The sequence below is a fragment of the Talpa occidentalis genome, unplaced genomic scaffold (assembly GCF_014898055.3).
Source record: "Talpa occidentalis isolate TD23 unplaced genomic scaffold, MPIMG_talOcc4v2.1 talOcc4.6, whole genome shotgun sequence".
NCBI classification, from domain to species: domain Eukaryota; kingdom Metazoa; phylum Chordata; class Mammalia; order Eulipotyphla; family Talpidae; genus Talpa; species Talpa occidentalis.
Window position 1 is genome coordinate 139,386,498 of NW_023604972.1, and position 27,816 is coordinate 139,414,313.

The 27,816-nt window shown below is 71.8% G+C and overlaps 2 protein-coding genes across 3 annotated transcripts; one reads left to right on the plus strand and one right to left on the minus strand.

Moving 5' to 3' along the window:
* Window positions 1–2,618: 2,618 nt before the first annotated feature.
* On the plus strand, window positions 2,619–21,061 carry SLC12A7 (solute carrier family 12 member 7). The gene is given in 25 exon segments (XM_037529815.2): window positions 2,619–2,742; window positions 7,971–8,062; window positions 8,189–8,311; window positions 8,796–8,942; window positions 9,448–9,502; window positions 9,840–9,890; window positions 9,893–9,969; window positions 10,502–10,743; window positions 11,069–11,280; window positions 11,384–11,551; window positions 12,123–12,221; window positions 12,708–12,765; window positions 13,072–13,246; window positions 13,530–13,648; window positions 13,754–13,852; window positions 14,023–14,142; window positions 14,841–14,945; window positions 15,014–15,182; window positions 15,808–16,003; window positions 16,091–16,260; window positions 16,359–16,490; window positions 16,570–16,677; window positions 17,117–17,286; window positions 18,925–19,058; window positions 19,568–21,061. Coding segments are annotated over 25 exon segments (3,237 nt in total). The 3' UTR covers window positions 19,660–21,061.
* Window positions 21,015–27,556, minus strand: TRIP13 (thyroid hormone receptor interactor 13). 2 transcript variants are annotated; one of them, XM_037529817.2, is made up of 13 exons: window positions 27,465–27,556; window positions 26,636–26,801; window positions 25,898–26,027; window positions 25,457–25,512; window positions 25,056–25,146; window positions 24,902–24,974; window positions 23,704–23,767; window positions 23,251–23,337; window positions 23,020–23,126; window positions 22,758–22,911; window positions 22,250–22,362; window positions 21,692–21,761; window positions 21,358–21,501 (listed from the first exon to the last, which is right to left on the minus strand). In XM_037529817.2, the coding sequence occupies exons 1-13, from the start codon at window positions 27,554–27,556 to the stop codon at window positions 21,406–21,408; spliced, it is 1,299 nt and encodes a 432-aa protein (XP_037385714.1). In that variant the 3' UTR covers window positions 21,358–21,405. The 2 variants fall into 2 exon arrangements, with proteins under 2 accessions (XP_054544333.1, XP_037385714.1); XM_054688358.1 differs by lacking the exon at window positions 21,692–21,761 and having other exon boundaries at window positions 21,015–21,501.
* Between the last annotated feature and the right edge of the window lie 260 nt (window positions 27,557–27,816).

Below are 27,816 nucleotides of genomic sequence, written 5' to 3' on the forward strand. Positions count from 1 at the left end.
GCTGAGGCCACCCTGGGCGGGAGGGGCGGGGCTGAGTGCCCTGTGGGTGCATGACTGACCAACGCGGCGCGAGGGGCAGGGGCATGCGCGGGGCGGGCGAGGGCAGTGCACCGTCCCTCTGACTCATCCCGGCTCTGCCCGTCCCTGAGAGAGGCCTCCTAGCCTCGCTGTTCGTGGGGGGCTGTCTGCCTGCCCCCGCTCTGCCAGCCGTGCCACGCTGAGCCCCTCCCCACCTCCCCTCCCGTGGGCAGCGGTCATGGCGCGTGGACCATCCTCTGCCTCCTTTGGACTAAGCCTGTTTTGTGTCCTGCTGCTCCCCATTTGCAGTGCGGTGTCCTCCGCCGGCGGCCGGGCTCCTGGGCTCCCCAGTCTCGGGCTGAGCCTGCGCTCCCCAACGGGGGCTGCCCCGTGCCAGCTCTGGGTCCGCGCCCTGCCCTGTGCTCCGGGGACCCGGCTCCGGCCCGGGGGTGCCCCGGGCTTTGTCTGTCTGGAGGGGCCTTCGCTCCGTGCGTCCTCAGGGCCTAGCCCTGGTGGGAGTGGCCAGTCTTCTGGTTTTGCCTCCTGGCATGCAGACCCCTCCGCCTTAAGCGTGAGACCGCTGCGGCCGGGCTGCCCTCCCCACTTGGGCCCCCCTCTGCGGCATTAGGGGCCCCCTCTCTGCAGCATTGGGCCCCCCGGCTGGGCTGTCCGTCCGCGTAGGCCCGGCTGGGGCGGGCAGAGTCTCTGTGAGCTGTTTTGAGGCCGCAGCCTTGGCACGCTCCGGTGCAACCAGCGCTTGTTTTAAGATGGTTTCCCTCGGCGCCCACGGGGCGGGGACGGCGCGTGTGCCGCGGGCTCGCCTGAGCTCTCGGTGCTGTGGCCGGGGGTCCCTCTGGGGACCAGAAGTCCCAGGTCAGAGGGGGGCCGGTGGAGCGAGGCCCCGTCTGCCTCGGTCCAAGACCGCTCAGGCTTCTGCTGCTTGTGGGCGCAGAATTATCCGTTCCAGCCTGGGGCCCTGGCCTGGCCCCTTGGGCTCCACACGTCTGTGTGTCCATCCGGGCGCTCGGCCGGGGCTTGGGTCTGCTGCCCTGCTGACGGCGGCCCTGCGGGGGGAGTCTCGGTCACTTCCTGGGGACCCAGGCACTGGCTTCTCTGGAGACAGGGCGCCTGGCGTGGCTCCCGGGGCCCGGGAGGTGCTGGGCCCCCCGGGGTGCAGGGTCTGCAGCCACCTGCCCCCCGCCCCCCAGCAGAGACCCGAGAGCCCTGAGTGGCCCCCTTGGCAGGGCCTGTGGGTGACCTTGGGGTGCCCCTTGGCCACCTTATCTGTGCTGTGGGTGATAATGGGCCAGGACAGGCGCCCGCGTGACCGGCTTATCTCTGCAGCTCCCCCGTGTCGAGGACGGGCGTCCCAGCCGCAGGGGTGGGGGGGCGTAGGGGCACAGGGTGGCGTGGGGGCGGCCCTCCCCGCCCGGGGTGCCTGTGTCTGTGTGTGTGTGCATGTGCACACGTGTGTGTGCCTGGATCTTGCCCACGTGATGCCATGGTCTGGTGCCCGTGCTGCTTGCTCATGTGTGTGCCCGGAAGGGCTCCGGGGCTCCCCGGGGACATCTTTGGTAAAGCCACGGGCACCCACCAGGCGCCGAGTCCACCCAGACAGTGGAGCCTTCTGCTCCAGAAAGGCTGCCCACCCCTCGCCCACCGCGCTCCCCCGGTGCCTGGGGCCCCTGCCGGCGGCCAGGGCCAGCGCGTGGGGGCAGCTCCCGGGGACAGCCCCTCTCAGGCTGCGGGGTCTGGGAGCCCCGCTCAGCTTGGCCGGGAGCCCCTCCAGCCCCGCGGGCTCTCCCTGCGGAATCTCATTTGCAGCTTCTCGGAGCTCGGGGTTCTCGTCAGGGCGCCCAGCGGGCCGCGGGCCACCTCCTGGCGGGCCTGGCATCACCGGGCGTGCGCGGTGGGCGGCAGGCGGCTCCTCTGCCCCTCCAGGGCTCCCCGGGCCCGGAGCCCCCCGCCCCGCCCCTCCCACGGCCCAAGCCCCCCATGGCGGGCCCCACTTCAGGGCCGCGGTTCCTGGCCCCGGGGACCCTGCCGCGGACCCGGCCCGTCTGGGGGTTCCCTGGGGCGGCCGCCGGGTCTTCCGCCCTCCGCGGCGTTTCCTGAGGGGCTGCGGCCCGGGGGTCAGAGCGTCGGGGGCGCCCCAGCCCCCCCGGCCGCGGGGCTGCCGCCGGCCACAGGGCGGGCCCCTCGGCGGGGCCGCTCCGGACCGGGGACCGCCGTGCCGGGCCGGGGCCCCGCGGGAGCGGCGGCCGCGGCGGGAAGGCCGGTGGGGTCACGTGGCCGGGCGGGGCGCGGGGCGGGGCGCGGCCGGGAGCGGGCGGGCTCCGGAGGGGCGGGGCCCGGAGGGTGGGGGCGTGGCCGGGAGCGGGGTGGTGCGGCGGACGGGGGCGTGGCCGGGGCGGGCGGGCTCCGGAGGGGCGGGGCGTGGCCGGGAGCGGGGTGGTGCCGCGGCCGGGGCGTGGCCGGGGGGCGTGGCCGGGCGGGGCGGGGCCCGGCGGGGGCGGGGCGGGACGGGACGGGGCGGGCGGCGCGGGCCCCGCCCCTGCGCCCAGTCGGGCGGGCGGCGCGGAGCGGGCGCGCGGGCGGCCATGCCCACCAGCTTCACCGTGGTGCCCGTGGAGGCGCAGGAGGACGGCGGCCAGGACGGGGCGGCCCGGCGCGCGGCGGCGTCGGAGCCCCCCGGGGCCCGCGAGCCCGGCCGCCCCCGCCCGGGTGAGCGCGGCCGCCCCGGCGCGGACAAAGGGGAGCCGGGGGCGCCGGCGGCGGGAGGGCGGGGGGCGCGCCCCGGCCCTCGGGCTCCGGGCGTCCCGCCGGGTCCGGCCGCGGCGTCTCTGGCCCCCCGGCTGGCGGGCCCCCCCCCGCGGGCCCGGGATCCCGGCGGGGCGCCTCCCTCGGCCCCCCACCCCCACCCCCGGCGCGGGCCTCCGCTGGCCCGTGGGCGCGGCTGCCCTGCTGGGCTGCGGACCCGGGGGCACCTCCACTTTCTCAGGGCGCCCCCCGTGCGCGTCCCCCCCCTCGCCGGCCAGGCCAGGCCAGCAGGGAGGTCAGAGGTCGCACCCGCACCCCCACTTTGGGCATCGGTCCTGGGGGCTGCTGGGTGGGCTGGCAGGTCCCCCGTCCCTCTCCCTCCCCCTGTGGTGTCCCTTCCCGGAGGGGCTCCCGCCCGCTGCCCTGGGCTCCGCCTGGCGTGGACACTGGAGCCTGGGGAGCGCGGGCCCCGCCGCCCGCCTCCTGGCCCCGCCGCCCGCCTCCTGGCCCCGCCGCCCGCCTCCTGGCCCGCGGGCCGTGTCCTGTCTGGCCTGCTGGGAGCCTCAGCCTGGGCCGGGGTCGCGTCCTCCCTGGGGCACGACCTTTGGCTGCTGGCCCCTTCTTGGCCCAGTCGCCTTTTCTGCAGGCTGCGGCGGGTCCTCCGCTGGCCTTCTTGCTGAGCTGACCTGAGCTGGGGTGAGGGGCCGTGGCCGCCCCCGCCCCGCTGAGCCCCTCCCTGATGCTTCTCAGCCCCGGGGCTTTGGGGTCTTGGCCGTGGGCGCCCACCCAGGGGCTTCCTCCTGAGGTCAGGAGCCCGCAGCCCCCCGGACCAGCATGTGGCTGGACTGGCCTAGCTGGAGCCTGGACTTGGGTGTTTGTGCTCCGCATGTCCAGGCTCCCCGACCGCTGTCCTCGGCACGGCCTGAAAACGCTGCCGGCCGCCCACGGCCCAGAGGCACCGCCTGGCTGGTGTTGAGCTGCCAGTGTGACGGGGCTGGATGCCGGCGCTGACCTTGAGCCACCCCTGGGGCCTGGCCCCTGCCCCTTGAGGTGTTTCTGGGCACGGCTGCCCTGGTGGGCGAGGTTGACAGGCACAGGGGAGGCAGGTGCAGGAGGAGGGGTGTCGAGGGCCATGCAGTCCCTACCTTGCGGCGGGGGCTCCATGCTTGGAGCCCTCGGTGGTCTCCCAGGGCTGGCCGTGGCCATGGGAGCTGGGTGCCCACCTGGGCAGGAAGGATGGCGGGTCCCTGCGTGCTGGATTCTGGGCTGTGGGGTGGCCGAGGGCACCTGTCCCTGACTGTTCTCCTGGGGACCCGCCCTGACGTGCTCTCTGGAGTGGGGCCTGCCTGGTGCCACCCCCCAGGCTGGGCGGGTGGAGGGTGACCGGCGCTGGGCCCAGGGCGGCAGGAGTGTCCCGTGGCCTCCCGGGGTTTGGGCTGGTGCTGCCCCTCCTGGGTCCCTGGCCCCTGTGCCCTGTTTGTGGCTTCTGGCCCTCGGGCCTCCCAGGCTGCTCACTGCCTCCAGGAGGGGGTCTGTGACCCTGAGTTGCTGGCCAGGGTCCTGTCAGCTGTGCTGGCCTGGGGCAGCAAGGGGCCACGGGACTCAGGCTGGGACCCAGACCTCACGGAGCCTGTTGGCAGTGAGCGTGACCTCTGCCCTCCAGCGGCTGCCAGGGCTGCGGGTCGAGCCGTCTGTGGACGCGGGTCCTGGGCGGTGTGGGGCCGGGCGGCCGGGACAGCCTGCCTGGGGACTTGCAGCGGGTGCTCTGCCTCCCAGACGCCATGGGGACCGTTCCTGGTGTGAGACGCGGCGCCGGCGACTCCAGGTCACGGGACACGTCTCCCGTCCCAGGTTCCCTCCCCGAGTGGGGCTGCCACGTGGACGAGGCTGAGAGCTGGGGCAGCCGGTGCCCTCTCTGGCTGGTCGGGGCCCAGCCGCCTTCGGGGCAGGGTCTTTCTTCAGAGGCCAGACCCCTCTGAACCCAGGCGCGTGTACATCTGCACGTGTGCCGGCTTGTACATGCATGTGCATGTGTGTGCTGGATGTGCACGCAGTGAGGGGCAGGCCAGATGGCGGTTGCCAGCACTCACATGGGTGCCCTGAGCCCCCCACCTCCCTGGCCACAGCCCCGGGGTGCAGGCCCAGGCCCCCTGTGTGCCCAGGCCCGGTGGTGCAACGGGCGGTCAGAGGGTGGGTTCCCCTCTCGCCTGGGGGTGGGAACCACGCACACGCTGCCGCCTCTAGCAGCTCAGCTTGGCTAATCTCAGGGCATCCCCCCGATGCCACCTGCCCAGGTTCGGGGGAGCTCTGCCTCAGGCCAGGTGGCGGCAGGGCCAGGGGACTCCCTGGGGGCCTGAGCCCAAGGAGCAGGGCCTGAGGCTGCGCAGTGGCTGGCGGGGTTCGGGCTGGGGAAATCTTCCAGGCCGTGTCCTTGAGAGTCATGGCGGGCACTGCTGGTGGCGGGTCAACATCCCCGCAGGCCCGCGTGGTCACGCTCAGGCCCACCGTCTGCGTCAGCGGTGCTCCCGGGCATGACTGGCGCATCTCCTGGTGGGGTCGGCTGGCCTGGTGAGCGGGGCTGTGCCCTCATGGCCCTGCACGGGGATGTGAGCGGGGTGGCGAGGGTTAAGCCCTTGCCTTCGTGAGCCGGGAACTCCCTCCTGGGCCAGAGCTGCTCCAGGCAGATAAGCCTTGGGCCTCAGTGCCCGCCCCCACCCCCCCACCTCCTGTGTCCATGGCCACTGGCCCGGGGTCCCGCAGCCTCCACCAGGAGCCCCGGTGAGCGCCTGTGCGGGGCGGGCTCCTGCCAGGGTGTCCGGCCTGCGGCCCTGGGCCCGGCCACCTTCTCTGGGTGGTTTGGTTCTGCAGAGCGTGACGCCGGAGGAGGCGGGGGCCCTGTGTGTGCTGTGGCCCGCGGGGTCGCCTGCATTCCGGGCGTGCCTGAGCCGCGGCCCGGGGCTGTCGGGAGGCCGCTGGCCCTCAGCCCGCCTTTGCCGTGGGTCAGCAATGCTTTCGGTTCCGGCCCGCACACTGCGGCTTCAGCCCTGACGCGCGAGGCCTGTGGGCGCCGAGTCTGTCCACGCGGTTGAGCGCCTGTCCATGCAGAGCCCCTGGCGCGCCTTCCCACGAGGTGGACTGGCAGATGCGAGCCCGCATGTTCTTGTGCCTCGGTTTCCCCTTGGGACCGGCTCTCATGACTTGGCTGACCTCAGCTCCCGGCTCCTGGTGGCGCTGCGGCTTGGAAGCGGCGGGCCCCTGGGGAGGGATTGGGTTGAGCCGAAACCAGAGCTGCCGGCGCCAGGCTGTTCTCGGGTGTCACCCCGTCTGCCCAAGGGTCCCCACAGCCAGGGGAGCCGAGATGGGGGCTTCCCCGGGGGATGGGGCGCCTCGGGCCCTGCTGCCCAGTCCCCCGGGGCGCCCACTGCACTGCCCAGGCCAGCCGCAGCCACACGGCCGGACCCACCAGCTCCCTTTCCCCTCGACCAGCCGCTCCCCAGTCAGAAGTTTCTAGAAAACCCTCTTTTCTGTGACTCTGGCGGGGGGGGGGGTCACCCACCCCCGCCTGGCCTCGCCGCCTCGGCTCTGGGCATCGCTCTGGGCAGGGACCTTCCTTGCTGGGAAGCCCCAGGGCGGGCTCAGCGCCCAGGCCGGGGCCTGTGCAGTGTGGGGAGGGCCGGTGGGCCGGCGAGCTCGCCTCCCGCTTCCTGTTTGCCGCCGGCTGCACTTCCTTGCGGGAACCCAGCTCCTCCCCCTGCCCTGGCCCAGGAGTGATTGGGTGTCCGATTCGCGCTGCCCCTGCTGCCCGGGCGGGGCAGGTGGTGGGGCCAAGGTCAGCTGTCGACCTGGGGGTGTGGGCCTGGCACGCGGGCCCTGGGGAGGAGGCTCTGGGGGCCCAGCGGGGTGAGCTGTGGAGGCTGCGTCAGGGTCGCGTGACCCCTATTCTGCTGGAGGCGTCTCCCCTGCAGCTGGCGTGGCCTGCAGGCCGAGCCGCTATCTGCGCCACTGGGCTGGGCGGGCTGCCCATGCTGGACGGCACACGGGGCAGTGGTGGCACCGTGGCCTGACCTGGGGTCGCCCACCCTAGAGAGGCCCGGGAGAAGCGCTGGCTGGCAGGGCTCTGCTTGACCCCGGGCTGCCTCCCGGGCTGATCCCGGCCGCCCCACCTGCTCTCCGGACAGAGCCCGCCCCCCTCCCACTGCATGCCGAGGGCCCTGGCGTAGCCCAAATGCCCGCCGCTTGCCTGGTCCCCTACCTGCCATGGCCAGGGGTGGCTTCAGGCTGGCCCGGAGGCTGCCGTCGCGGAGGCAGCTGTGGGGGGCGGCAGGGTCACGCCCTAGTTGCATCCCAGGGTTTTACTGCCGGAAAGATGCTCGTGTGAAAGCGGAACTGCTCTCTGCTGGGCTCGGCTGGCCACTGCCCCTGGCCGCCAGCGCCCGGCCGCACTCCCCACCCTGGGGCTCGGGCTCGCCTCAGACACGAGGGGCTCTGGGAATTAAGCCTGGCCTGCCGATGCCCCCCGGCCGCTGGCGGGGATCAGTGACCGGCTTTCTGTGCCGCCTGGAGACGGCGCGCGGGCCGGCCCCGACCCCTGCTCCTGCCCGGCTCCTCGGCGCCCCCCCCCTGCTCTCTGTGCGGCCAGCCCCATCGTGAGCGGGCAGGAAGGTGCAGGGAGCACGGCCGAGGTGAGCAGCCTCCTCCAGGATTGGCTCCTGCCTGTTGGGCTCCGCGGCCCTGGGAGGGCCGGTCAGGGGAGGCCGCTGCTCCCCGGCTCGCCCAGGAGGCGTCTGCGGCGGCACCTCAGCCTGGCCTTCCCCCGGGACCGCTCAGCGCTGGCCTCTGGGCAGGACGCCTGCGCCCGCTTCTTGGCTTCCTCTCTGGTGACCGAGGCCTGCGGCCTGGGGTCTGAGCTGCCTGCTGGGGTCCCGCCCCACCGCCTGGCCTGGATCCTCCAGCCCCGGTCCGCGCCCCCGCCGTCCCCGCCAGCCCCAACGCCTCGTCCTGGGAGACAGCGTCCTCGCTTAGGCCTCGTGCCGGCCCCGTGCATCGTGGACGCCGCTGGCTGCGGCTGGCGGCTGGGCCGGGCTGCCTGGGAGGCAGGCGGAGCAGATCTAGACCTGCCGGCGCCTCCTGCTCCCGGCCGGCTCCGGTGCCTGCCCTGGGCCCCTGCACTGACCCGGCCGCTTCCCCGACAGGAGATGGGACCCCCCGAGAGAACAGCCCCTTCATCAACGTGGAGGCCGAGGGCGAGAGTTTCTTCGAGGGGAAGAACATGGCGCTGTTTGAGGTGACCGGGTGCCCCGGGCGGTGGCGAGAGCCGCTGGTCAGGATGGGTGCTGCCTGTCCAGGGGTCACGCGTCCGCACAGGGCTGCGCTGCTGCAGCGGGGCCTGACCTGGGCGTTTCTGGGCCAGGAGGAGATGGACAGCAACCCCATGGTGTCTTCGCTGCTCAACAAGCTGGCCAACTACACCAACCTGAGTCAGGGCGTGGTGGAGCACGAGGAGGCCGAGGACAGCCGGCGGCGCGAGGCCAAGGTGCGTGGGCCCGGGCGGCTTCCTGCTCCCGGCGTCTGGCCGGTGGCCAGCGCTGCCTGTGGCCAGCCTGCCCACACATGCCGCCTCTCAGGGCCGGAGCCCGGGCACCCCCACCTGTGTGCAGGCTGAGGCCGGCCACTGTCCCTGCCCGTGGCTGCTGTCCCGTCCAGGGGCTGCTGTCTCGTCCAGAGCCAGCGTCCCATCCAGGAGCGCTGTCCTGTCCAGAGCTGTTGTCCTGTCCAGGGGCCGCTGTCCCGTCCAGAGGGCTCTGCCCCCACCCAGGGGCCACTGTGCCATCCAGGGCCTGCTGTCCCGTCTAGGGGTGCTGTCCTGTCCAGGGGCTGCTGTCCCCGTCCAGGGATGCGGGGTCGGTGCTGAGCCCTCGGGCTGCTCTGGCTCTGCCATCCCAGGGCCTCAGCTGCCCCCTCCCGGCACCCAGCCCTGCACGGCCGAGGGCACCCAGCACCCACTCTCTGTCCTGCAGAGCCCGCGCATGGGCACCTTCATCGGCGTCTACCTGCCCTGCCTGCAGAACATCCTGGGCGTGATCCTCTTCCTGCGGCTCCCCTGGATCGTGGGGGCGGCCGGCGTGCTGGAGTCGCTGCTCATCGTGTCCCTGTGCTGCACCTGCGTGCGTGGCGGGGCGGGCAGGGGCGGCCGTCCGGGAGGGAGGGAGAGAGGGTGTCCCGGGGACTCTGGGCCAGGGACCGCCAGGCGCCCAGCCCCTCTGCCCAGCGGGCGCGGCTGGTGTCCCTGACCCGCGGCCTCACGGCCCTCCGGGCCCCGCCTGTTCTCCCTGCTCCGCGGCGCATGTCGGGAGCGTCTGCAGCAGCAGAGGTGAGGTGTGGCCCCACAGGACCTCGCCGTGTCCCCCTGGCCCCGGGGCCCTCTGCCTGTGGGGGCTGCTTACCCGAGCAGGTGAGGGCCAGGCGAGCAGGTGAGGGTCCTCTGTGCCCACAGGACGGGCCTCCGGAGAGAGCTGGCCCCACACGGCCCCTCCCCAGTGGCCGCAGTGGGTGCCCTGGGCGGGCGTGTCCTGCAGCCCGGGGCCCCTCCGGCCTGGACCCGGGCCCTCCGCATGGGCTGGCGAGGGGGGTGTGGCCGCGCCGCCCTCTCAACGCGCCGCCTCCCCGCAGACCATGCTCACCGCCATCTCCATGAGCGCCATCGCCACCAACGGCGTGGTCCCAGGTGAGCTGGGGCGGGGCGGGAGGCCAGCGTGTCCTCTCTGCGCGGCCGGGCCCGGCGCCCGTGGGCTGGGTGGGTGCCTGGCCGTGTCCCCGCGGGCGCAGCCGCGTGGGGCTGTTCCGGGGTGGGGGAGCGTGAGGCGAGGGGGCTTGGGGTGCCCCGCTGGTGGGGGTGGGGCGGGTGCCACGGCAGGGGGTGTCTCTGGATCGGAGGGGGGCCGTGTCTGCCGTGGAGCGGGCCTGGGGGCGCTGGTGCCAGGAGTGTCGAGTGGCGGGGACGGCGGGGCTGGTGGCCTCCGGCCCGGCCCGCTCCCGACCACCTCTGCCTGGCGTCCCCACAGCCGGCGGCTCGTACTACATGATATCCCGGTCTCTGGGGCCCGAATTCGGGGGGCCGTCGGCCTCTGCTTCTACTTGGGGACGACGTTTGCGGGGTCCATGTACATTTTGGGGACCATCGAAATTTTCTTGGTGAGTGATTTGCCTGGGGCTGGACTCCCTGCTGCACCTGCGGCGCACGGCGGCTGGTGGGGCCTGGGGGGTGCCCGGCGTCTGCCTGGCCGAGGGCACACCCGTCCTCCTCCGCTGCCCGGGGCACCTGTCCCTTGGAGCAGGGCACGAGCCGTGCTCGGCCTGCAGCCCAGCGCCCCTCCAGATCCAGCCCGGCCCTTGGGTCTGCCCGCCGGGCCCTGCAGCAGCCCTGGAGTTGGGGGGCCTGGGGGGTCCTCAGCAGGGCCCTGAGCCTTTGGTGCGGCCCTGGCCGCCCGGCACGTCCAGCTGGGACTTCACTCCTGCAGACAGACATGTCGCTTCCCGTCAGGGACAGCGGGCGCTCTGCCAGCGAGCTCTGCTAGCCCAGGAGGGGCCGGGCCCTGCTTGAGGGTCCGCCCCAGTGCCTTCTGGGGTGTGGCGGGAAGGGGCCCCATGAAAGGTCTGGGGCCTGCTCCCCGCGGTGTGCGGGCGCCGGCAGCGCCCCTGACCCGCCGTGGCCCCCTGTCCGCAGACCTACATCTCCCCCAGCGCGGCCATCTTCCAGGCCGAGTCCGTGGGGGGCGAGGCGGCCGCGCTGCTGCACAACATGCGTGTGTACGGCAGCTGCACGCTGGCCCTCATGGCCGCCGTGGTCTTCGTGGGCGTCAAGTACGTCAACAAGCTGGCCCTGGTCTTCCTGGCCTGCGTGGTGCTGTCCATCCTCGCCATCTATGCCGGCGTCATCAAGACGGCTTTTGACCCCCCGGACATCCCGTGAGTCCCGGGCGCTCCTGACCCTGCCGCCCGGCCCCGCTCCGGCCTCTGGGCACGGCTGTCTGGGCCTGGGCCGGGGCCAGCCAGCCGGTGGGGCGGGTCAGCAGCCCCCAAGCCAGGCGGCTGTGGGCTCAGGTGGGCGCGGGCCCGGCGGGGCGCGGGCAGGGCGGGGCCGCCAGGGGGCGCTCCCGAGCCTCGTGGCTGCGGAGGGGCAGGGAGGCCCCAGGGGCCGGGCAGGGGGCGCTGCTGACCTGTGCTGGCTCCACCCACGGCCTGAGCCCAGCACCGGTCCCTTTCCGGGCGCCCCTCCCCGCCCCTCCCGCAGGGTCTGTCTCCTGGGGAACCGGACGCTGGCCCGGCGCGGCTTTGAGGCCTGCGCCAAGGTCCACGCCACCGGCAACGGCTCGGTGCCCTCCACCCTCTGGGGCATCTTCTGCAACGGCTCGACCCTCAGCGCCGCTTGCGACGGCTACTTTGCCCAGAACAACGTCTCGGAGATCCAGGGCATCCCCGGCGTGGCCAGCGGCGTCCTCCTGGGTGAGCCCCGCTCTCACCCGCCTGCCCGGGCTCACCCCGGTGCCCTGGGAAGCTGGGGCGGGCCCGTCCCCGTGCGCCCCACGACCAGCCGCTGTCCCCACAGACAACCTGTGGAGCACGTACGCCGAGAAGGGCGCCTTCGTGGAGCAGCCGGGCGTGGCCGCAGCACCGGTGCCCGAGGAGAACCGGGCGGCTGGGCTGCCCTACGTGCTAGCCGACATCACCACCTACTTCACCATGCTGGTGGGCATCTACTTCCCCTCCGTGACCGGTGAGCGCCCTCTGCCCCCGCCGCTCTGTGCGTGCGCGTGTGCGAGCGGCCCCACGTCACACCGGTGTACACGCGCCCTTCCCGAGCCGCCTCGGCCACCTGCTGCCCCTGCAGGCCCCAGCGGGCTGACCCCCGCCCTGGCACTGCCCTGCCCCTGGCGTCCTGGGTCCGCAGCTGTGGGGGGAGGGCATGAGCGCGCCGGGTGAGCGGGGCCAGGTGGCGGGGCCGTGGCGTGAGTGCTGGTGGGTCCGTCCGGAGCCCCCACCCATGTGGGGGCTGCAACCGGCCTGGAGCTGACCTGGCTGGTCACTGCTGGTCATGAACTCACCATGCCGGCCCTGCACCTCCTGCACGAGCCCAGGGGCTGGACGAGCTCACGGGACCCCGCCTTAGGGGGACGACAGAGGGGTCAGGTCCCAGCTGACATGCCCCGAGGTGGCCTGGGCAGCTTCCTGGGCGCCGGCGGTCAGCCTGCAGTAGGGCAGCTGTGCTTGGGGCGCCCTCACTCCCAGCCCTGTGGCAGCCTCTGGTGGCAGCTCCCCACACACACGGTGACGCCCCCACCCCACAGGCATCATGGCAGGCTCGAACCGGTCTGGGGACCTGCGGGATGCCCAGAAGTCCATCCCCACGGGGACCATCCTCGCCATCGTGACCACGTCTTTCATTTGTATCCTTAGAGGGGCAGGCACCCTGGCTCCCGGGGGCGGGCTCCCGGCCAGCCACGTCCCTCGGTGCCGCATGGGTCACGGGCCACCCCCGCCCTGGCACCCGGGTCCCAGGCAGGGTCCCTCGATGCCACCGTCCCACGCGGCTGTCCCCCCGGCTCCCACGGTCACGCGTGTCCTCGCTGCTTGCAGCCTTCCCAGTGCTGCCTCATCCTGCTGTGCTCACCGAGGTCCTTCCCTGGCAGCAGGGCCGTTCTGCTCAGGACACACAGGCTGCCCAGTGCCCACACCCACTCCCGGTGCCCACTGCCCACGCCCAGTGCCCACTCCCACTCCCGGTGCCCACTGCCCACGCCCAGTGCCCACTCCCACTCCCGGTGCCCACGCCCAGTGCCCACACCCACTCCCGGTGCCCACTGCCCAGGTCCCACACCCGCTCCCGGCGCCCGCTCCAGGCCCAACTCCCACCATCCTTGACGCGGCCGCAGACCTCTCCTGCATCGTGCTGTTCGGCGCCTGCATCGAGGGCGTGGTCTTGCGGGACAAGTACGTGTGTCCTCGCGCACGGCGTCCAGCGCCCTCTGGGGACACTGGCTTTCTTGAAGCTCAAGCCCTTGCTTCCCGGTGTTTACAGTCTTGTGGGGGCCGGGGGCCCCAACTGCCCTGCGCTGTGCGCTGATCTCTACCCTCCCACCCGCTCGAGCCCACTGTGGGGGCCACGGGCACCCCTGACCATGGTGGAGCTGGGGTGGGGCTGCGGGTGAGGCTGTGCCCGGGCTGGGCAGTATCTCTGTGCCCTTGCGGCCACCTTGCCCCCCAGTTCCCTCCTGGAGCCCAGCCTTGTCCCTGCAGGTTCGGGGAGGCCCTGCAGGGCAACCTCGTCATCGGCATGCTGGCCTGGCCGTCCCCCTGGGTCATCGTCATCGGCTCCTTCTTCTCCACCTGTGGTGCAGGGCTGCAGAGCCTGACGGGGGCGCCGCGCCTGCTGCAGGCCATCGCCCGCGACGGCATTGTGCCCTTCCTGCAGGTGGGCGCGGCTGTCTGCGGCGGGGGCTGGGAGGGCCTGGGCGGCCACTGCGTGGACCCTGGCCCCACCCCCAGCGGCACGTGCTGGGGTGAGGGCAGAGACCTGAGAACCGCGCAGCCCACTGGGCCTGCACGTCCAGGGGCTGGAGCTCTGCTGTGGCCCCCAGACATGGCCTGGGGACGTGGCGTGAGCAGGACACGGCTCAGGACCCTCTCGTGGTCAGGGCGGGCCCCAGTGCCGCTCCCCTCTGGGCGGCCCCGCCCACAGCCACCTGCCCCCCCAGGTGTTTGGCCACGGCAAGGCCAACGGGGAGCCCACGTGGGCGCTGCTGCTCACGGCCCTCATCTGCGAGATCGGCATCCTCATCGCCTCCCTGGACAGCGTGGCCCCCATCCTCTCCATGTGAGTGCCGGGGCGGGGGGCACCCCGCAGTCGAGCCCGGCCCTGCTGGCCGTCTGCCGTGGCGGGGCGGCCGCCGGGTGGTGACCGGCCGCTGCGCCGCGGCAGGTTCTTCCTCATGTGCTACATGTTCGTGAACCTGGCCTGCGCCGTCCAGACGCTGCTGCGCACCCCCAACTGGCGCCCCCGCTTCAAGTACTACCACTGGTGAGCGCCGGGGCCCGGGGCCTGGTGCGGGGCCGGCGGCCTCCCGCCTCGTCTGCCTCGTGGTGCCCTTGGAGTGACCGGGAGGAAGTTCCCGGAGGGGCAGGACGGTGGGGGGCGGGGCGGGGCCGCGGTGGGCCTGGCCGTGGGTCAGCGCAGCCTGTGTCCTGCAGGGCGCTGTCCTTCCTGGGCATGAGCCTGTGCCTCGCCCTGATGTTCATCTGCTCCTGGCACTACGCGCTGTTCGCCATGCTCATCGCCGGCTGCTTCTACAAGTACATCGAGTACCGCGGGTGAGTGCGGGCAGCGGGCAGCGGGCCTCGGTCAGGGCGCAGCCGCGCCGCCTTCCGTCTGCGCCTATGGTGGCCACGCTGCTCTGGGCCGCCACCTGCCCACCCCCCGCCCCGGCCAGCGGGGCTCTCTCAGCCGCTGTCTGGAGACTCTTGGGGTTGCACCCCGATGTGCGGTGCGGGGCCTTCGCACCCCGAACCTCACACAGAAACGAGGCGGACCCCAGGAAGGCGGGCCGCAGGAAGTAACCCAGAGCCATGGCCCCCCCACGGCCCACCAGGGCCCCGGCTGGACCGCGTGGCTGCGGCAGGGTGCCCACGTGGGGCTGCCCCTTCCTCACCTGCTCCGGCCCCGCGGCCTGCACCAGGCTGGGCCGCCCACCACGGACCAAGGCCGCTGGGCTGCGGGGCGGGGCCTCTGGGGTGGGGCTGGCAGGGTGGGGGCTCAGGGGTGGGTCTCGGGGGCGGGGTCTGCGGGGTGGGGGCTCAGGAGGGGTCTCGGGGAGCCACCCCAGGCGCGGGCCTTCGGGCTGCTGAGGCCCCTCCCAGGCCTCTGCGCGGGCTGGGGCGCTGGAGCCCAGGTCGCTCCCTGCCAGGGTGCCCCGTCCCGCAGCCCCGCAGAGACCCAGGGGCTTTCCGGGGAGCCCGGCCCGCAGTCTGGGGCGGCTCCGGGGCCCCGCCTCACCGCAGCCGCTGCGCAGGGCGGAGAAGGAGTGGGGCGACGGCATCAGGGGGCTCTCGCTGAACGCTGCCCGCTACGCCCTCCTGCGCGTGGAGCACGGGCCCCCCCACACCAAGAACTGGAGGTGAGGCGGCGGGCCGGGGCCGGGAGGGGGCCCTGGGCCCGGCCTGCGGTGACACGCCCGCCCCCCAGGCCACAGGTGCTGGTGCTGCTGAGCCTGGACGCGGAGCAGCGCGTGAAGCACCCCCGCCTGCTGTCCTTCACGTCGCAGCTCAAGGCCGGCAAGGGCCTGACCATCGTGGGCTCCGTGCTGGAAGGGACGTACCTGGACAAGCACGCTGAGGCCAAGCATGCGGAGGAGGTGTGAGCTCCGGGGTCGGGGGCCCTCCCGTCTGGGAGCCACCCCCATCCCCCGGGACCAGGTGCCCGCTGCTCCCAGGGGCACCTCCGGCGGCGCAGAGCCCCGGCTCCCTCCTCGAGGTCTCCGCTGAGACCTGCCTGGCCAGCCCTTCCGTGGTCAGGGCCCAGGACCCTCGGGCAGGCGGGATGCCGACAGGGCTGCCCACAACCCGCTGACCATGTCTGGGAGCCCGGAGGCCCACTTCCGAGTGCCTTTTGGAACTCGCCACCCCTCTGTGCCCACGTCTGTGCCCAAGGGGGAAGCACCTTTGCCGCCCACCACAGCCTCCTGCTGCCGTCCGGCTGGCTGGAGCGCTACTGGGGCCTTCTGCCCGCGCGCTGCTGCCCCCACGGTGCTTGCTGCCCCTCGTGGCATTGATCTCGGGCGCACTGCTGAGCTGGCACTGGCCGGCTGGTCTTCCCGGCAGCTCACGCGGGCGTTTGCGGGGTGACCAGCAGGGACAGGGTGACCCTGGCGGAGCGTGGCCGGGCTCCTGGAGGTCTCGGGTTCAGGGGCCAGAGGCCCGAGTTCTCCCACAGGCTGGTTGGGGCCTGACGTGCCCTGTCTCCCGCTTCCCCCTGCGCAGAACATCCGGTCTCTGATGGGCATGGAGAAGACAAAGGGCTTTTGCCAGCTGGTGGTGTCCTGCAGCCTGCGGGACGGCGTGTCGCACCTGATCCAGTCGGCCGGCCTGGGTGGCATGAAGCACAACACGGTGCTCATGGCCTGGCCCGAGGCCTGGAAGCGGGGCGACAATCCCTTCGCCTGGAGGAACTTTGTGGGTGCGTGTGGGCCCCGCACGCCTGGGGATGAGGGCTCCACGGCCGCCGCTGCCCCGGCTGCGTGTGAGCGCGCTGTCCCCCCCGCAGACACAGTGCGCGACACCACGGCGGCACAGCAGGCCTTGCTGGTGGCCAAGAACGTGGACCTGTTCCCACAAAACCAGGAGCGTTTCAGCGATGGGCACATCGACGTGTGGTGGATCGTGCACGACGGGGGCCTGCTCATGCTGCTGCCCTTCCTCCTGCGCCAGCACAAGGTGGCCGGGGCGCGGGCGGCGGGGCGGGCGCCCTGGGAGGGGCAGGTGTGGCGGCCGCCTCCAGGCGCTGGCCCCAGGCTCAGCACGCGCCCCCGCAGGTGTGGAGGCGCTGCCGCATGCGCATCTTCACGGTGGCCCAGATGGACGACAACAGCGTCCAGATGAAGAAGGACCTGCAGGTGTTCCTGTACCACCTCCGCATCAGCGCCGAGGTGGAGGTGGTGGAGATGGTGCGTGGCGAGGCGGGGCCGCGGGGCCGGGACGCCCGGCGAGGCCCGGGGCTGACGACCCCTGTGCTGCGGCTCGCAGGTGGAGAACGACATCTCCGCGTTCACCTACGAGAAGACGCTGATGATGGAGCAGCGGTCGCAGATGCTGAAGCAGATGCAGCTGTCCAAGAACGAGCGGGAGCGCGAGGTCCGTGCGCGGCACAGGGCGCCCTGCTGGCCAACGCCCTCCGCCGCCGCAGGGGGGCAGCGGCTGAGCGAGCGGCGCGCGCAGGCGGATGGGCGGCAGCGGGGACGCGCAGCAGGGCGGGTGGCGCGGGGCTGGCGTGTGGGTGAGGGGCTGGGGGTCGGCGGGTGAGGGCTGGGTGGGCAGGCGCGGGCGGGAGGACGGTGCGCGGTCCCGGGGACGGCAGCGCGTGCGCCCGGCAGCTGGGGAGCTTTGTGTCTGCTCCGGTCGACACGGCGTTCTGGGGTTCAGGTTTCGGGGCACCAGAGCCTGTGTTGGAGCCCTGGCCGTGGCTCCCAGGTCCAGGTGGTCCCGTGGCCGTGTCTGTCGGGCATGCAGGGCCCGGCCTCTCAGGGGAGCCTCGAGGCGCCAGGCACAGCAACCTTGTGCCCCCGCTCACCAGGCCCAGCTGATCCACGACAGGAACACAGCGTCTCACTCCGCGGTGGCCGCCCGGACCCAGGCCCCGGCCACCCCAGATAGGGTGCAGATGACCTGGACGAAGGAGAAGCTCACCGCGGAGAAGCACAGGAGCAAAGACCCCAGCTTCAAGGACCTCTTCAGCCTGAAGCCGTGAGTGTCTGGGCGGCCAGCTCGGCCGTCCCGAGAGCCGTGGGGCGCCCTGCTCCGGGGTGCCCGGCTCTTCTCAGTTGGCAGCTGTAGGTCGGGGCTCCCTCTGGGGCAGGTGCAGCCACTGGCTGGGGGCACCCCCCCACCCCCACCACGAGGCGCTGAGCCAAGCCCCAGGGTGGTCCCGTCCGAGGGAGGGGCCGGGTGTCACCATCCCAGAGCCCCCCGCCAGGGAGATCGCTGAGTGCCCCTCCAGGTCCTGGCGGTGGGGAGGACTCGGGGGGCGCCGTGGGGCCTGGCCTGGGGTGGGCTTCGAGGGGCACACGGGCGCCGTCTGGAAGTAACGTGATGTCATGTTTCTCTCCCCGTAGAGAGTGGGGAGCCCTGTAAGTGCACTCACTGCCCGGGCCTAGAGAGCTTGCCGCGCGTGCCGTGTTGCGAGTGCACGGCCATGTGCGTGTGGCGTGTGTGCATGTGCATGGTGCGTGTGTATGCACGGCATGTGTGCATTGCAAGGGGTGTGTGCATGTGCGCGGCGTGCGTGTGCATTGCATGGTGCGTGCATGTGCATGTGCACGGCGTGATCGCGCGCACCGCCATCAGCCCCCGCGTCTGCAGGCAGCGCTTGCTCCCGCGGCCGGGTGGAGCCGGCTCGCCTGTGCTCAGCGCGGACCGCACGCCCCAGCCTCATCCTCCCAGTGGCGGAGAAGGGGCCGGGGACGGCGCCGGCCCCATGGAGGGCAGGCGGGCTGGCCGCAGCTAGTGCGTCCTCGCAGGCTGGGCCCAGGGCGCCCGCGGGATGGCGTCAGGCCCCTGCCCCGGAGGGGCCGCCCCTCACCTGCCTGGTCAGGTCCTCGGTCTCGTCTCGGGGCAGGGCCCAGGCGGGGGAGGTGTCCTGCGCTGTGGGAGCCCACTGCCTGCACCCCGACCACGCGTGGTGTCCCGGCCTGCATGCAAGAGCCAGAACGTGAAGCAGAGATGTGGGGTGAACTTGTACCCCGGCACCCCGCACAGCGGCAGTGTCAGGGCGCCCCTCTCTGCCCTCTGGAGGAGGCGGGAGAAGCTGCGGGAGGCGGGCCCTCGGGGCGCCTGTCTCCAGTCCTTGCTGCAAGCTGGCCCCCGCCGCCCGCCGGCCCGTCCGCCTCCACGGCCGCCCCGGCCCTGCCGCAGCTCAGCCACATGGGGCGGGGCCGCCTGGACCCCCCAGTGACCTGGGGGCGCAGCCCCTGCCAGGCCTCGTCCTCTCCCGGTCTCTGGCTTAAGGCGGCGTTGCTCCGAGGCTGTGCCGGGTGTTCTCCCTCCCCGCGTCTTTCTGTCTGTCCGCCTGTCTGTCCCCCGTGTCCGGTTGCCCGTCCTGCCCTGCATGCCCCTGGGCAGGTTGAGTCCCGACATTTGCCCTTCAGCCTGGCGTCCCGGCCAGGACCCTGACAGTGGGCGCGCGCGGCCCCCGGCCTCCCCTCTCCCTGCGGGCGCCTGGGCCCAGCCGACCGGCGCGGTGTGGCCCCCGGTTGCCGGCAAATAGACTAGACGCTTCAGCTGTGGTGACGCTTGGCTGAGGAGCGGCCGCGCGGCCGGTGCCAGCCCCGTGTGGCCCGGCAGGGCGGGCGGGGCAGCACCCAGTGACCCCACCCCTCCGCGCAGGAACCAGTCCAACGTGCGCAGGATGCACACGGCCGTGAAGCTCAACGGCGTCGTCCTCAGCAGGTCCCAGGACGCACAGCTGGTCCTGCTGAACATGCCGGGGCCCCCCAAAAACCGGCAAGGGGATGAGAACTGTATCCTTTCCGGGGTGTGGCCCAGCGCTGTCTGGGGCACCGCAGGCTGGGGCGCTGGGTGGGAGCGGGGTAACCGAGACCTTGCTGAGGCCGGCACCTGGGGGCCTCCCCTACACCAGGCCACAGCGGGCGGTGGGGGCTCCTGCTGCCCCCGCCTCCCAGGCCCGTGTGGCGGCAGCCATGCACCTCTCGCTGGTGAGGAAGGGCTGCTGTGTGAGAGCTGCCAGGGACGGGCCAGCCGTGGGGCGTCGACGAGCTGATGTGCTCTGGGGGCCCGTGGGGTATGGGCACTGAGGATCAGCACGGCACGGAGCCCTGCACCCCTGCACCCAGAGGAGGGTGCTGCCTGTCCCTCACCCCGATGTTGTCGTGAGGCCAGAGGCCGGGGTCTCCCAGGTCAGGCTGTCCCCACGCCCAAGGGCTCCCTGCTCACGCTTTTCTCCCGCCAATCCCTGATCGCGGCCCCCACCCTGCCAGCCGCCCGCCCGGTGCCCTTAACTGCCCCACAGACATGGAGTTTCTCGAGGTCCTGACCGAGGGCCTGAACAGGGCGCTGCTGGTGCGGGGCAGCGGCCGCGAGGTGGTCACCATCTACTCCTGACAGCCTCTGGACGCGGGGCTGCGGCGGCGCAGCTCCCTGCCCAGGTTTCCAGAACCCCGCCTGGCCCTCCCAGCCGGCAGGACCCCCAGCTGGACACAGCCACGCCCCAAGCTCCGGAAATGACCGCTCAGCCGCGCCCCTCGGCCACCACCCCATCCAGCAGGACGCCCACGAAGCACCGGCCACCCCGAGGCGCGAGTCACCCCGCCCAGGGGCCCCAGCTGGGCCGGCACCGCCTTGGGAAGGGCAGGGCCCCGTGCGGCCGCTGCACTTTACCCCAACTGTCCGGGTAACCGTGCGGGCGCCCCGCCGCCAGGGCGTGTATTTATTTGAACGTGGATTTCACGCCCTCGGGGAGAAGAACCTCCTGCAGCTGCCAGGGTCCTCCGGCCCCGGACACCTCGGCGCCTCCCGTGCAAGGCTCCACGGGGCTCTCGAGCCCTCGCCCTCTGGTGGCCGCTGGCCGGGGAGCCGGCCACCCGCGACCGGCCTGTGTTGGTGCCCGGCCCGCCCCCCCCCCCCACACACAGTAGTCCGCGAGCCGGTGCAGCCGCACAGCAGCCACGGCGCCCACGGCCACCTCACGGCCTACTAGGGGCCTCTTCGTATGACTTTGTTAGTGGAATAAAAGCGTCTAAGATCTGAGTGCCGAAGGCCTGTCTGGTTCAACGGGGTCAGAAACAGTGGGGTGCACGCCCCACCTGGGTGTCCGGGCCCGAGCGGGGCAGACACGGATGTAGGCTGCAGAGCCCGTGAACCACGGCCGACTTCCCGGGGGCTGTGTCCACCTGGCCAGGCCCATCCCGCTCCCTGCCTCGCTCCATTCTGCTGCCGCGGAACACGGCACTGGGGCTGGCGCCCGCTCCACCCACCCTTGGCGGGGGCTTGGCACCTCCAACCCTGAGACCACCCCAGCCTCCCGCTGCAGACCCCCACCACGGCCCTGGTCATGGGTCACCTGGGGTGGAACCTTCAGGCCCACCTCCCGCTCCTCCGCGCCCCAGCGAGCCGGGTCCTTGGCAGGCAGGACGGGCTGGGCACCCCACTCCAGACACCACAGCCCACGCGCAGCAGAGGGCTGCACCACACCTCTACCGGCTCTGCAGGTGGTGCTGCCCCCTAGCGGCCAGGCTGCAGTCACCAAGCTCCAGCGTGCACCTCAGGACAGGTCCCCAGGCCCCCCACCTGTGTGACATGTGCACCCCCAAACTTGAGAAATGAAGTGGGAGGGAAGCTGAGGCTGTTTTGCGGACCCCGTCTTCAGACCCTGCTGCCACCTGCCGCCCTTCTGGCTTGGATGGGCTTCAGCTTAGGCCCTCGGCCCACGGGAGGTTTAAATAAAATTCAAGTCACATGAGCGTTAAAGAAATAAAAGAAAGTTCTGGAAAAAAGTTTAATACTTAAAAAACCTGTAAGAAAAGAGAACATATCCTGTAACAGGCACAGGCGCCGAGAGCTTCCTCCCGGGGGACAGAGCCGTGGGCCCCGGGCAGCCTGGCTGCCAGGGGACGGTGCGGACCACCTCCCCAGCGGGCCCCAGGGCACCGCCACCAGGAGGCCAGCCGGCCCCTTTCTCAGCAGGGCTGCCGCGCCCGCGCGGGAGGTGGCACGGAGACCCCACAGCACTTCACGAGGGCAGAGCAGCCGAACAGCCACCTCCAGGCCCGTCGAGAGTAACGTGCACACCCCCTGGGGCGGGGGCCGGCGGGTGGGGCAGCCCTAGCGGGTAGGGGACGTGCTGCCTGGTCACTGGCAAGATGAAAGCTGCTTCCTCTCCTCAAACTGCTTGTCCACCGCCAGCGACAAAGCCTGCAGGAAGCCCTCGATGGTGACCGTGGGGGCCTGGGGAAAGAGGGTGTCACGCGGCCCCACAGGCCTGGCAGCACGAAGCGCGACGGAGGGAATAGCTGCATGAGCTTGGGGCACGCGGGGCACACGTGTGTGAGCAGCCCCACCCCGCCCCAGGTCGTCCAGCCAGGGTCCCGGTGCAGCAGAACGAGGGGACGCCCCGTGGGTGGGGGTGGGGGCGCACCTGGATGAACAGCGCGTGGGCCAGGAAAGGCAGCTTTCTCAGCGCACGGCCACTGAGGCCCTCGCTCTTCCTGTGAAGGGGCCACCGGTGACATCACCCCCAGGCGCCTATGGCGCTGGCCACCACACGGCGTCCCTCGTGCCCATGGCCCTGCCCGCCCTTCCCAGGCAGCCTCCCGCCCTCCTCTCCCCACGCAGACCCTCCTGAGGCCTCATGGCTCCGGGTCTAACCCCCCTCGGCAATGCCAGGCCCAGCCCATCCTCTGCAAAGCGGCCCCTTCTTGGCCAGACCCTGATTGCTCCGAAGGCTCCACTGGCCCCACCCTGTGCAGACTCAAGGCCGCTGCCAGGGTCCTTGGGTGCCAGGGCGGCGGCAGCTGGACATGCTGCCCCAGGAGCCGCACAGGACCCACAGCTCCCGCTGCCTCCTCTGAGCCACCCTGGAACACGCAGGTGTTGGGTGCGCGACACGGCAGGAAGCCAAGACAACCTGCTCAGACGCACCCCAGGGCGCATGCCTGTCCTGCCGCGGCAGCCCAGCTCCTCCAGCCAGACGTACCTGGAGATCTCGCTCAGGAGAAGACTCAGCTTGGACACGTTGTTCTCGATAAATCCGATCATCTCCAGCTCCCGCAGGGTCAGCAGCTGCTGCCGGGGGTAGATGATCTGCCGCTGGGGACACAGGCAGGCCAGGGCCAGGGTGAGCGGCAGCCACCGCCCCCCAGGGCCCACAGAGGGCCACAGCAAACCCCAGTGGGGCCGGCGAGCCAGCGCTCCTGCCTGAGACCGGCAAGACGGGCTCCCGCTGGGCCTGGGCGCCCGGGCCCATCGCGCGGCCTGCGCGTGCACACCCCTAGCAGCCTCAGTTCCTCTCAGCAACAGAAACCGCCTGGCCTGACAGCAGGCTGCGCCGCAGGACGGGCCACCCAGGATGTCACCCCAGGGAGGGCCCTGGGACCCCAGGCCTGTGGGGCCAGGGGGCGGCAAGGAACCCAGGACGCCGACCATGCAGCGGCAGGTGGCCCAGCTCGTCACCAGCCTCGCTGGGCAGTGCGCCGCGGCCGTACCTTCATTAGCTCCTCCAGGCAGGAGAGATAGATCTTGAAGATGGCAGCCGCAGAGGGCGGCCCGATGTACTGCCTGATGTCCGCCCTGTCCACGAAGGCCACGTCGATCTTCTCCGTCATGTTGGATGTGGTCAGGATCACCACGTTGGAGTGCCTGGGGGTGGAGCGGGGTCACGCCGGCCACCATGGCCCCGCGCTGGCGCCCCCAGCCCCCCGGGCCTGGCTGGCCCGGCAGCTGCCCTGGGAGCACAAGGAACCCCACCGTTTAATCTGGTCGATCTGGGTCAGGACGGCGTTGACCACGCGGATGGCGTCCGAGGGCTCGGTGCCTGCCCGACAGGCATTACGGGCAGCCGTGAGGCTTTCCACCTGCAGGGTGATGCCGACAAGTGAGGCAGGCAGGCCCGCAGCAAAGGCACCGCACAGCACGGAAGGCGGCAGGCACTGCACAGCGCGGAGGGGTTGGCAGCTGCCCACGGTGCGTCCTGCCCACCTCATCGATCAACACGAACACCAGCGCGTCCTTGTCGTCAATCAGGTCTTGTATCTTCTGGAACATCTTCGTGACCAGCTTGCCGCTCTGGAACGAGACGCCCTTCAGTGCGACACCTCAGGTGGGCGTGCTGCCCCACCAGCCGAGACCCCCAGGGTCAGAGGGCCCCGACCCCGAGCCCCCACCTCCTTGTCAGCCAGCCTCATGCCGACGTGTCCCCCACCAGCCCTGGACGGACCTGTGGATGTGGGGCCTGGCACCCGGGCCACAGGAAAGGAACCAGCACATCCCCAAGCTCCACCCTGTCCAGTCCGGTGGACGCTGGGCGCCAGTCAACAGCCCGAAGGCCACTGCGGAGGGTCCTCTGTGTCAGATCGCCCCCACATTCCTTTCCTGCCCAGCTCTGCCTCAGCCAGAGCTCTCAGAAGAACCCAGGGTCAGGGCCACGCTCACCTCGGAGAACCACTTGGAAAAGAGGCTGTGGCTGTTGATCTCCACCAGCTGGCCGTAGCGGTACCTGGGGACAGAGAAGCTCAGGCAGCCAGCCTGCCGGTCCACCACCCCGGCTGCCAGTCACTGGCAGGGAGCCAGCGGCCGCACAGGCGCTACAGGATACCCCGCGGTCCCGCTGGAGGCCGGGGCCGCATGCCGGGACAACGTCAGAAGGGAAGCCCCTCGCTGCCCCTCACAGCGGCTCGTGTCCCGGGTGCTGCGGCACTGGCGGGTGCAAGGTGAGGCACGAGCACCAAGCGTGCCTGGGAGGGGCCGGTCCTTCCACAGGATGCAGGGGCCGCACCTGTCCACACACCTGGCCTCCCGCCAGGCGGCGCCCCGGACACCTGCGGGCAGGCCGAGCGCCAGCAGCCATGGCTCCGGGTGCAGGCAGCCGAGGGCCACACCCCCAGTTCCGACTGACACCAAACAGGGACTCCTGACTCCTTCCCGGTGCCTCTCACGGTTGTGAAAGCAAAAGGCTCTGTAGAAATCTCTCTCAAAAGTCGAAAACCAGTTGCTAAAGCAACTTGAGGGCGGGCTGAGGAGAAGGCTCAGAGGAGCGGCCCTGGGGCCCTGGCGTGCGGCCGGAGATCCCAGGAGACCAGCAAGAGCCCTGGACGAGCAGGGGCTCCCGCAAACCTGGGCCTCTTTCACGCGGCCTCATGCAAACCCCAAGGGCAACCCGACTCCAAGAGAGACGGCGGCCTGGACGCTGCAGCTGGTACACGGGGCTCACAGTTGGGACAAAAGAGAAGCGACACTCGGTGACCAGGAGAGCGTGGGGGTGCGAGGGGCCCCTCAGGCAGGGGGAAGCGCCCCCAGCCATGCAGACAGGAGCGCAGAGGACCGCGAAGAGGACGGCGGCCTGCGGGCCTAGGGCAGCCTGGCTGGAAAGGGCGTGGAGCCCAGGTGCCAGTGCTGCCAGAGCTCGAGCGCCGTGCGGGTGGGGAGCTGGGGCTCTTCCTGAAAGGGATGCTGGCCCCCTGGCAGCAGGGAGGCCAGCTAGGGGGTAGGCTGGAGGTGCTGGGGCAGCCGCGGATCAGCACTGCGGCCACCCACAGCTGAGAGCCTGAAGCCCAAACCGGGATCACCGCAGGGGGCCGGGCGGGTCCACGCAGAAGGGCGGGGGGGGCCGGGCCGGGGCTGCTGGCCTCACCTGCCTGAGAGCCTGATGGTCAACTTCTGCGCCAGCGCTTTGCACAGCGAGGTCTTCCCTGTGCCCGGAGGCCCTGCAACGAGACGAGAAGGTGGGTGTGAGCCAGCCCCACCCCAGCGCGTGCTGCAGCCGGCCACTGCGTGCAGCCACCCACCATGCAGCAGCACCACGCGGTTCAGGGTGATGAGGGTGCTGTCCACGTTCCTGTCCGAGAACAGCAGCGTGGTCGTCACGTAGTCAAGGAGCTGAACGGAGAAAGGCAAACGCAGTGAAGGCCCAGCGGGGCCGCGGGCTTGGCGGGAAGACAGTGCTACCAGCATCAGGGGCCTGAGGGCCAGCTCGGGGCATCACAGGCAGCACCACTGACAGGGCGGCCCGGGTGGTGCAGGCGTAGGCGCCGAGGACCAGGAGCCTCCCGTCCAGGCCCGCACCAGCCTGACAAGGGGCCCCTCAAGTCGTCTTGCCGCTTCCCGCCAGCCCCCCTCCCCCTGGGGCTCCCCAGGCCCATGGCGGAACCACCCATCCAGCCCGTGCCGGGGCGCAGGCCCAACTCACGTGAGACTTGACCTCCACGTCGTAAACCAGGCTGTCCCAGAGCCCATGGAACTCGGCTGCGACAGGACACGAGACCCACTCGCCACGGGGCTGAGCCGCCGGCCACCCCCGCAGGCTGGGCCCAGCGTGGACACGGCTCCCCGTAAAACCTGGTCGTCCTCAGCGTGAGGGACGCAAGCCCGGACAGTGGGTCCCGGGGTGGGAGGGGAGCCCCCACCGGGTTCTTGGGCTGCCTGTCCCGGGGGTCCACTTCACCATAGCCATGCTGGGGAGGAAACCCCAAACTCCACCTGCCCTGACCCACACACAGCCCACAGGGAGCAGCGTAAGATACTACTGCACCCCACGCAGCCCAGGGCAGCTGAGCGCTACGCTGCCCGCCTGCAGGACAAAGGCAACAGCGCTGCCTCTGGGGGTGCCCCCGCCCCCACCCCTGCGCACCGGCCGGCAGGACCCAGTGGCTGGCCGCCACGATGCTCTCGGCCTCTTCCTCCACGTTTTCACTGCTGGGCCCATCCTCGTTCAGGTGGAAGACGTGCACGGCCACCGTGCAGGCGCTGAGGTCGATGGGCTGCGCGGGGAGACCGCGAGCCGCCACACGTAAGCCCAGGACGCCCAGCACTGCCGCCTGAGCCAAGAGCCGGCTGCTCCCGGAGTGAGTGTGCCCACCCAGCCTGCAGGCCCCTTAGCCAAAAAAAGCACCTGTCAGCTCTAGGGCCATTACAGGTGCCTGTAACGCAACATGACCAGTACCAAGACCTCGCTCCATGCTCCTGCCACGTGCCTCCACCTGGCACTGCCAGAGCCAGTTCTTGTAACTCTGCCTGGCTACCTGTTGGGAGCACCTGCTGCCCACAGCGCCTCAGAGTGGAGGAAAACGTTTAAAATGGGCAGCGACCGGCCCCTGCCCGCAACCTGACTGACGTGTGAAGTCACCGGCAGGTATTTCGCGGGCCCCCTCACTCTGAAGGGCTAGAGAGGCAACCCAAGGCCAGACCAGACATCTGTCCGCCTCAGGCGGGTGGCTGAGAGATGAGGGCGCTGGCTTGCTCTGACTTGCGGCCACGCTGTCCCGCCTCCAGGCCGACTGGCCGCCCCCACACAGTGCCCTTCGCCGAGCCCAGGTCCTCAGCCCCTCAGGTGCCTAAGGGGCTGCTGGCACCGCGTGTGGGGAGTTACCTGTGGATCTTTTGCCTTCAGTTCCGTATCCACGATGGACACAGACTGGACATTTCTTGTCAGAAAAGGGTCATCGAACTCGGTCCAAGAGTAATCGCCAAACACGATGTTGTGTCTGCTCAGCAGCTTACGGACGCTGCGCTGCACATCCTCCTTCTTCGCGGTGCTGGGACAATGAGGCCCGGGCAGGGGCCCAGAGGGTCGGGCAGGGGCCCAGAGGTTCAGGCGGGGCCCGGCCCACGTGCCGGCACAGCAGTGGGGAGTGTGGGAGCCCCATGCAAGCCCCGCCGGTTGCCAGAGCTGGTCACGCACGAGGCTGAGGCTCCCAGAAAAGCCTAGGCTTGGACGGTGCCCCTTGTCTCTGCCCTGACCCCTCACAGCCCAGGGCAGCCGGTGTCCGCGCCCTTTCACGAGGCTTCCACCACCGTCTGGGGCAGCGACCTGAGTGCCCCTGGGCTGCATCAGGGTGTCTGCGGCCACAAGCCTTATGATAGGCTCGTGGGGCAGAGAAGCTGGGTGGTTCTGGGGTGGTGTTCCGGGGTGGTGGGGCAGCTGGTGGAGTGATCCCGCTGGAGCACGAGGGGGGTTTGCCGTGGGCAATGGAAATGGGGCGGCAGCGGGGCCGGAGGGTGGCCGGGCTGTGTGTGGAGGGGAGTGCAAGCGGGCTGTGGGGCCCGGAGCCCGGGTCGGGCGGGGTCGACCCAGGGATATGGGGAGCGGGCGAGGCGCGGGATCCGGGTGGGCGGGGTCCGGGCGGGACGCGCGGGGTTCGGGCAGGGGGCGCGGGGTCCGGGCGGGGCGCAGGGGCCGCGGGGGCCGGGGGGCTCACCTGCCGGCGCGCTGGTGCACCTCCACGTGCACGGTGGGCGCCTCGCCCACGCAGGGCAGCGCCTGCTTCAGGTCGCCGACCGCCTCGTCCATGGCGCCGCCGGGGACCCCGCCCGAGCGAGGCCGCCGCCGCCCCGCGCCCCCCGCAGCCACCGCCACGCCGCCGCCGCCGCCCGGGCGCTTCGAATCGGCCGCGCCGCCTGACCCGGAAGCGCTCGCGCGCCACTTCCGGCGCGGCCTCCCGCGCGTCACTCCGGGCGCGGCCCCCCGCGCGTCACTCCGGGCGCGGCCCCCCGCGCGTCACTCCCGGCGCGGCCCCCCGCGCGTCACTCCGGGCGCGGCCCCCCGCGCGT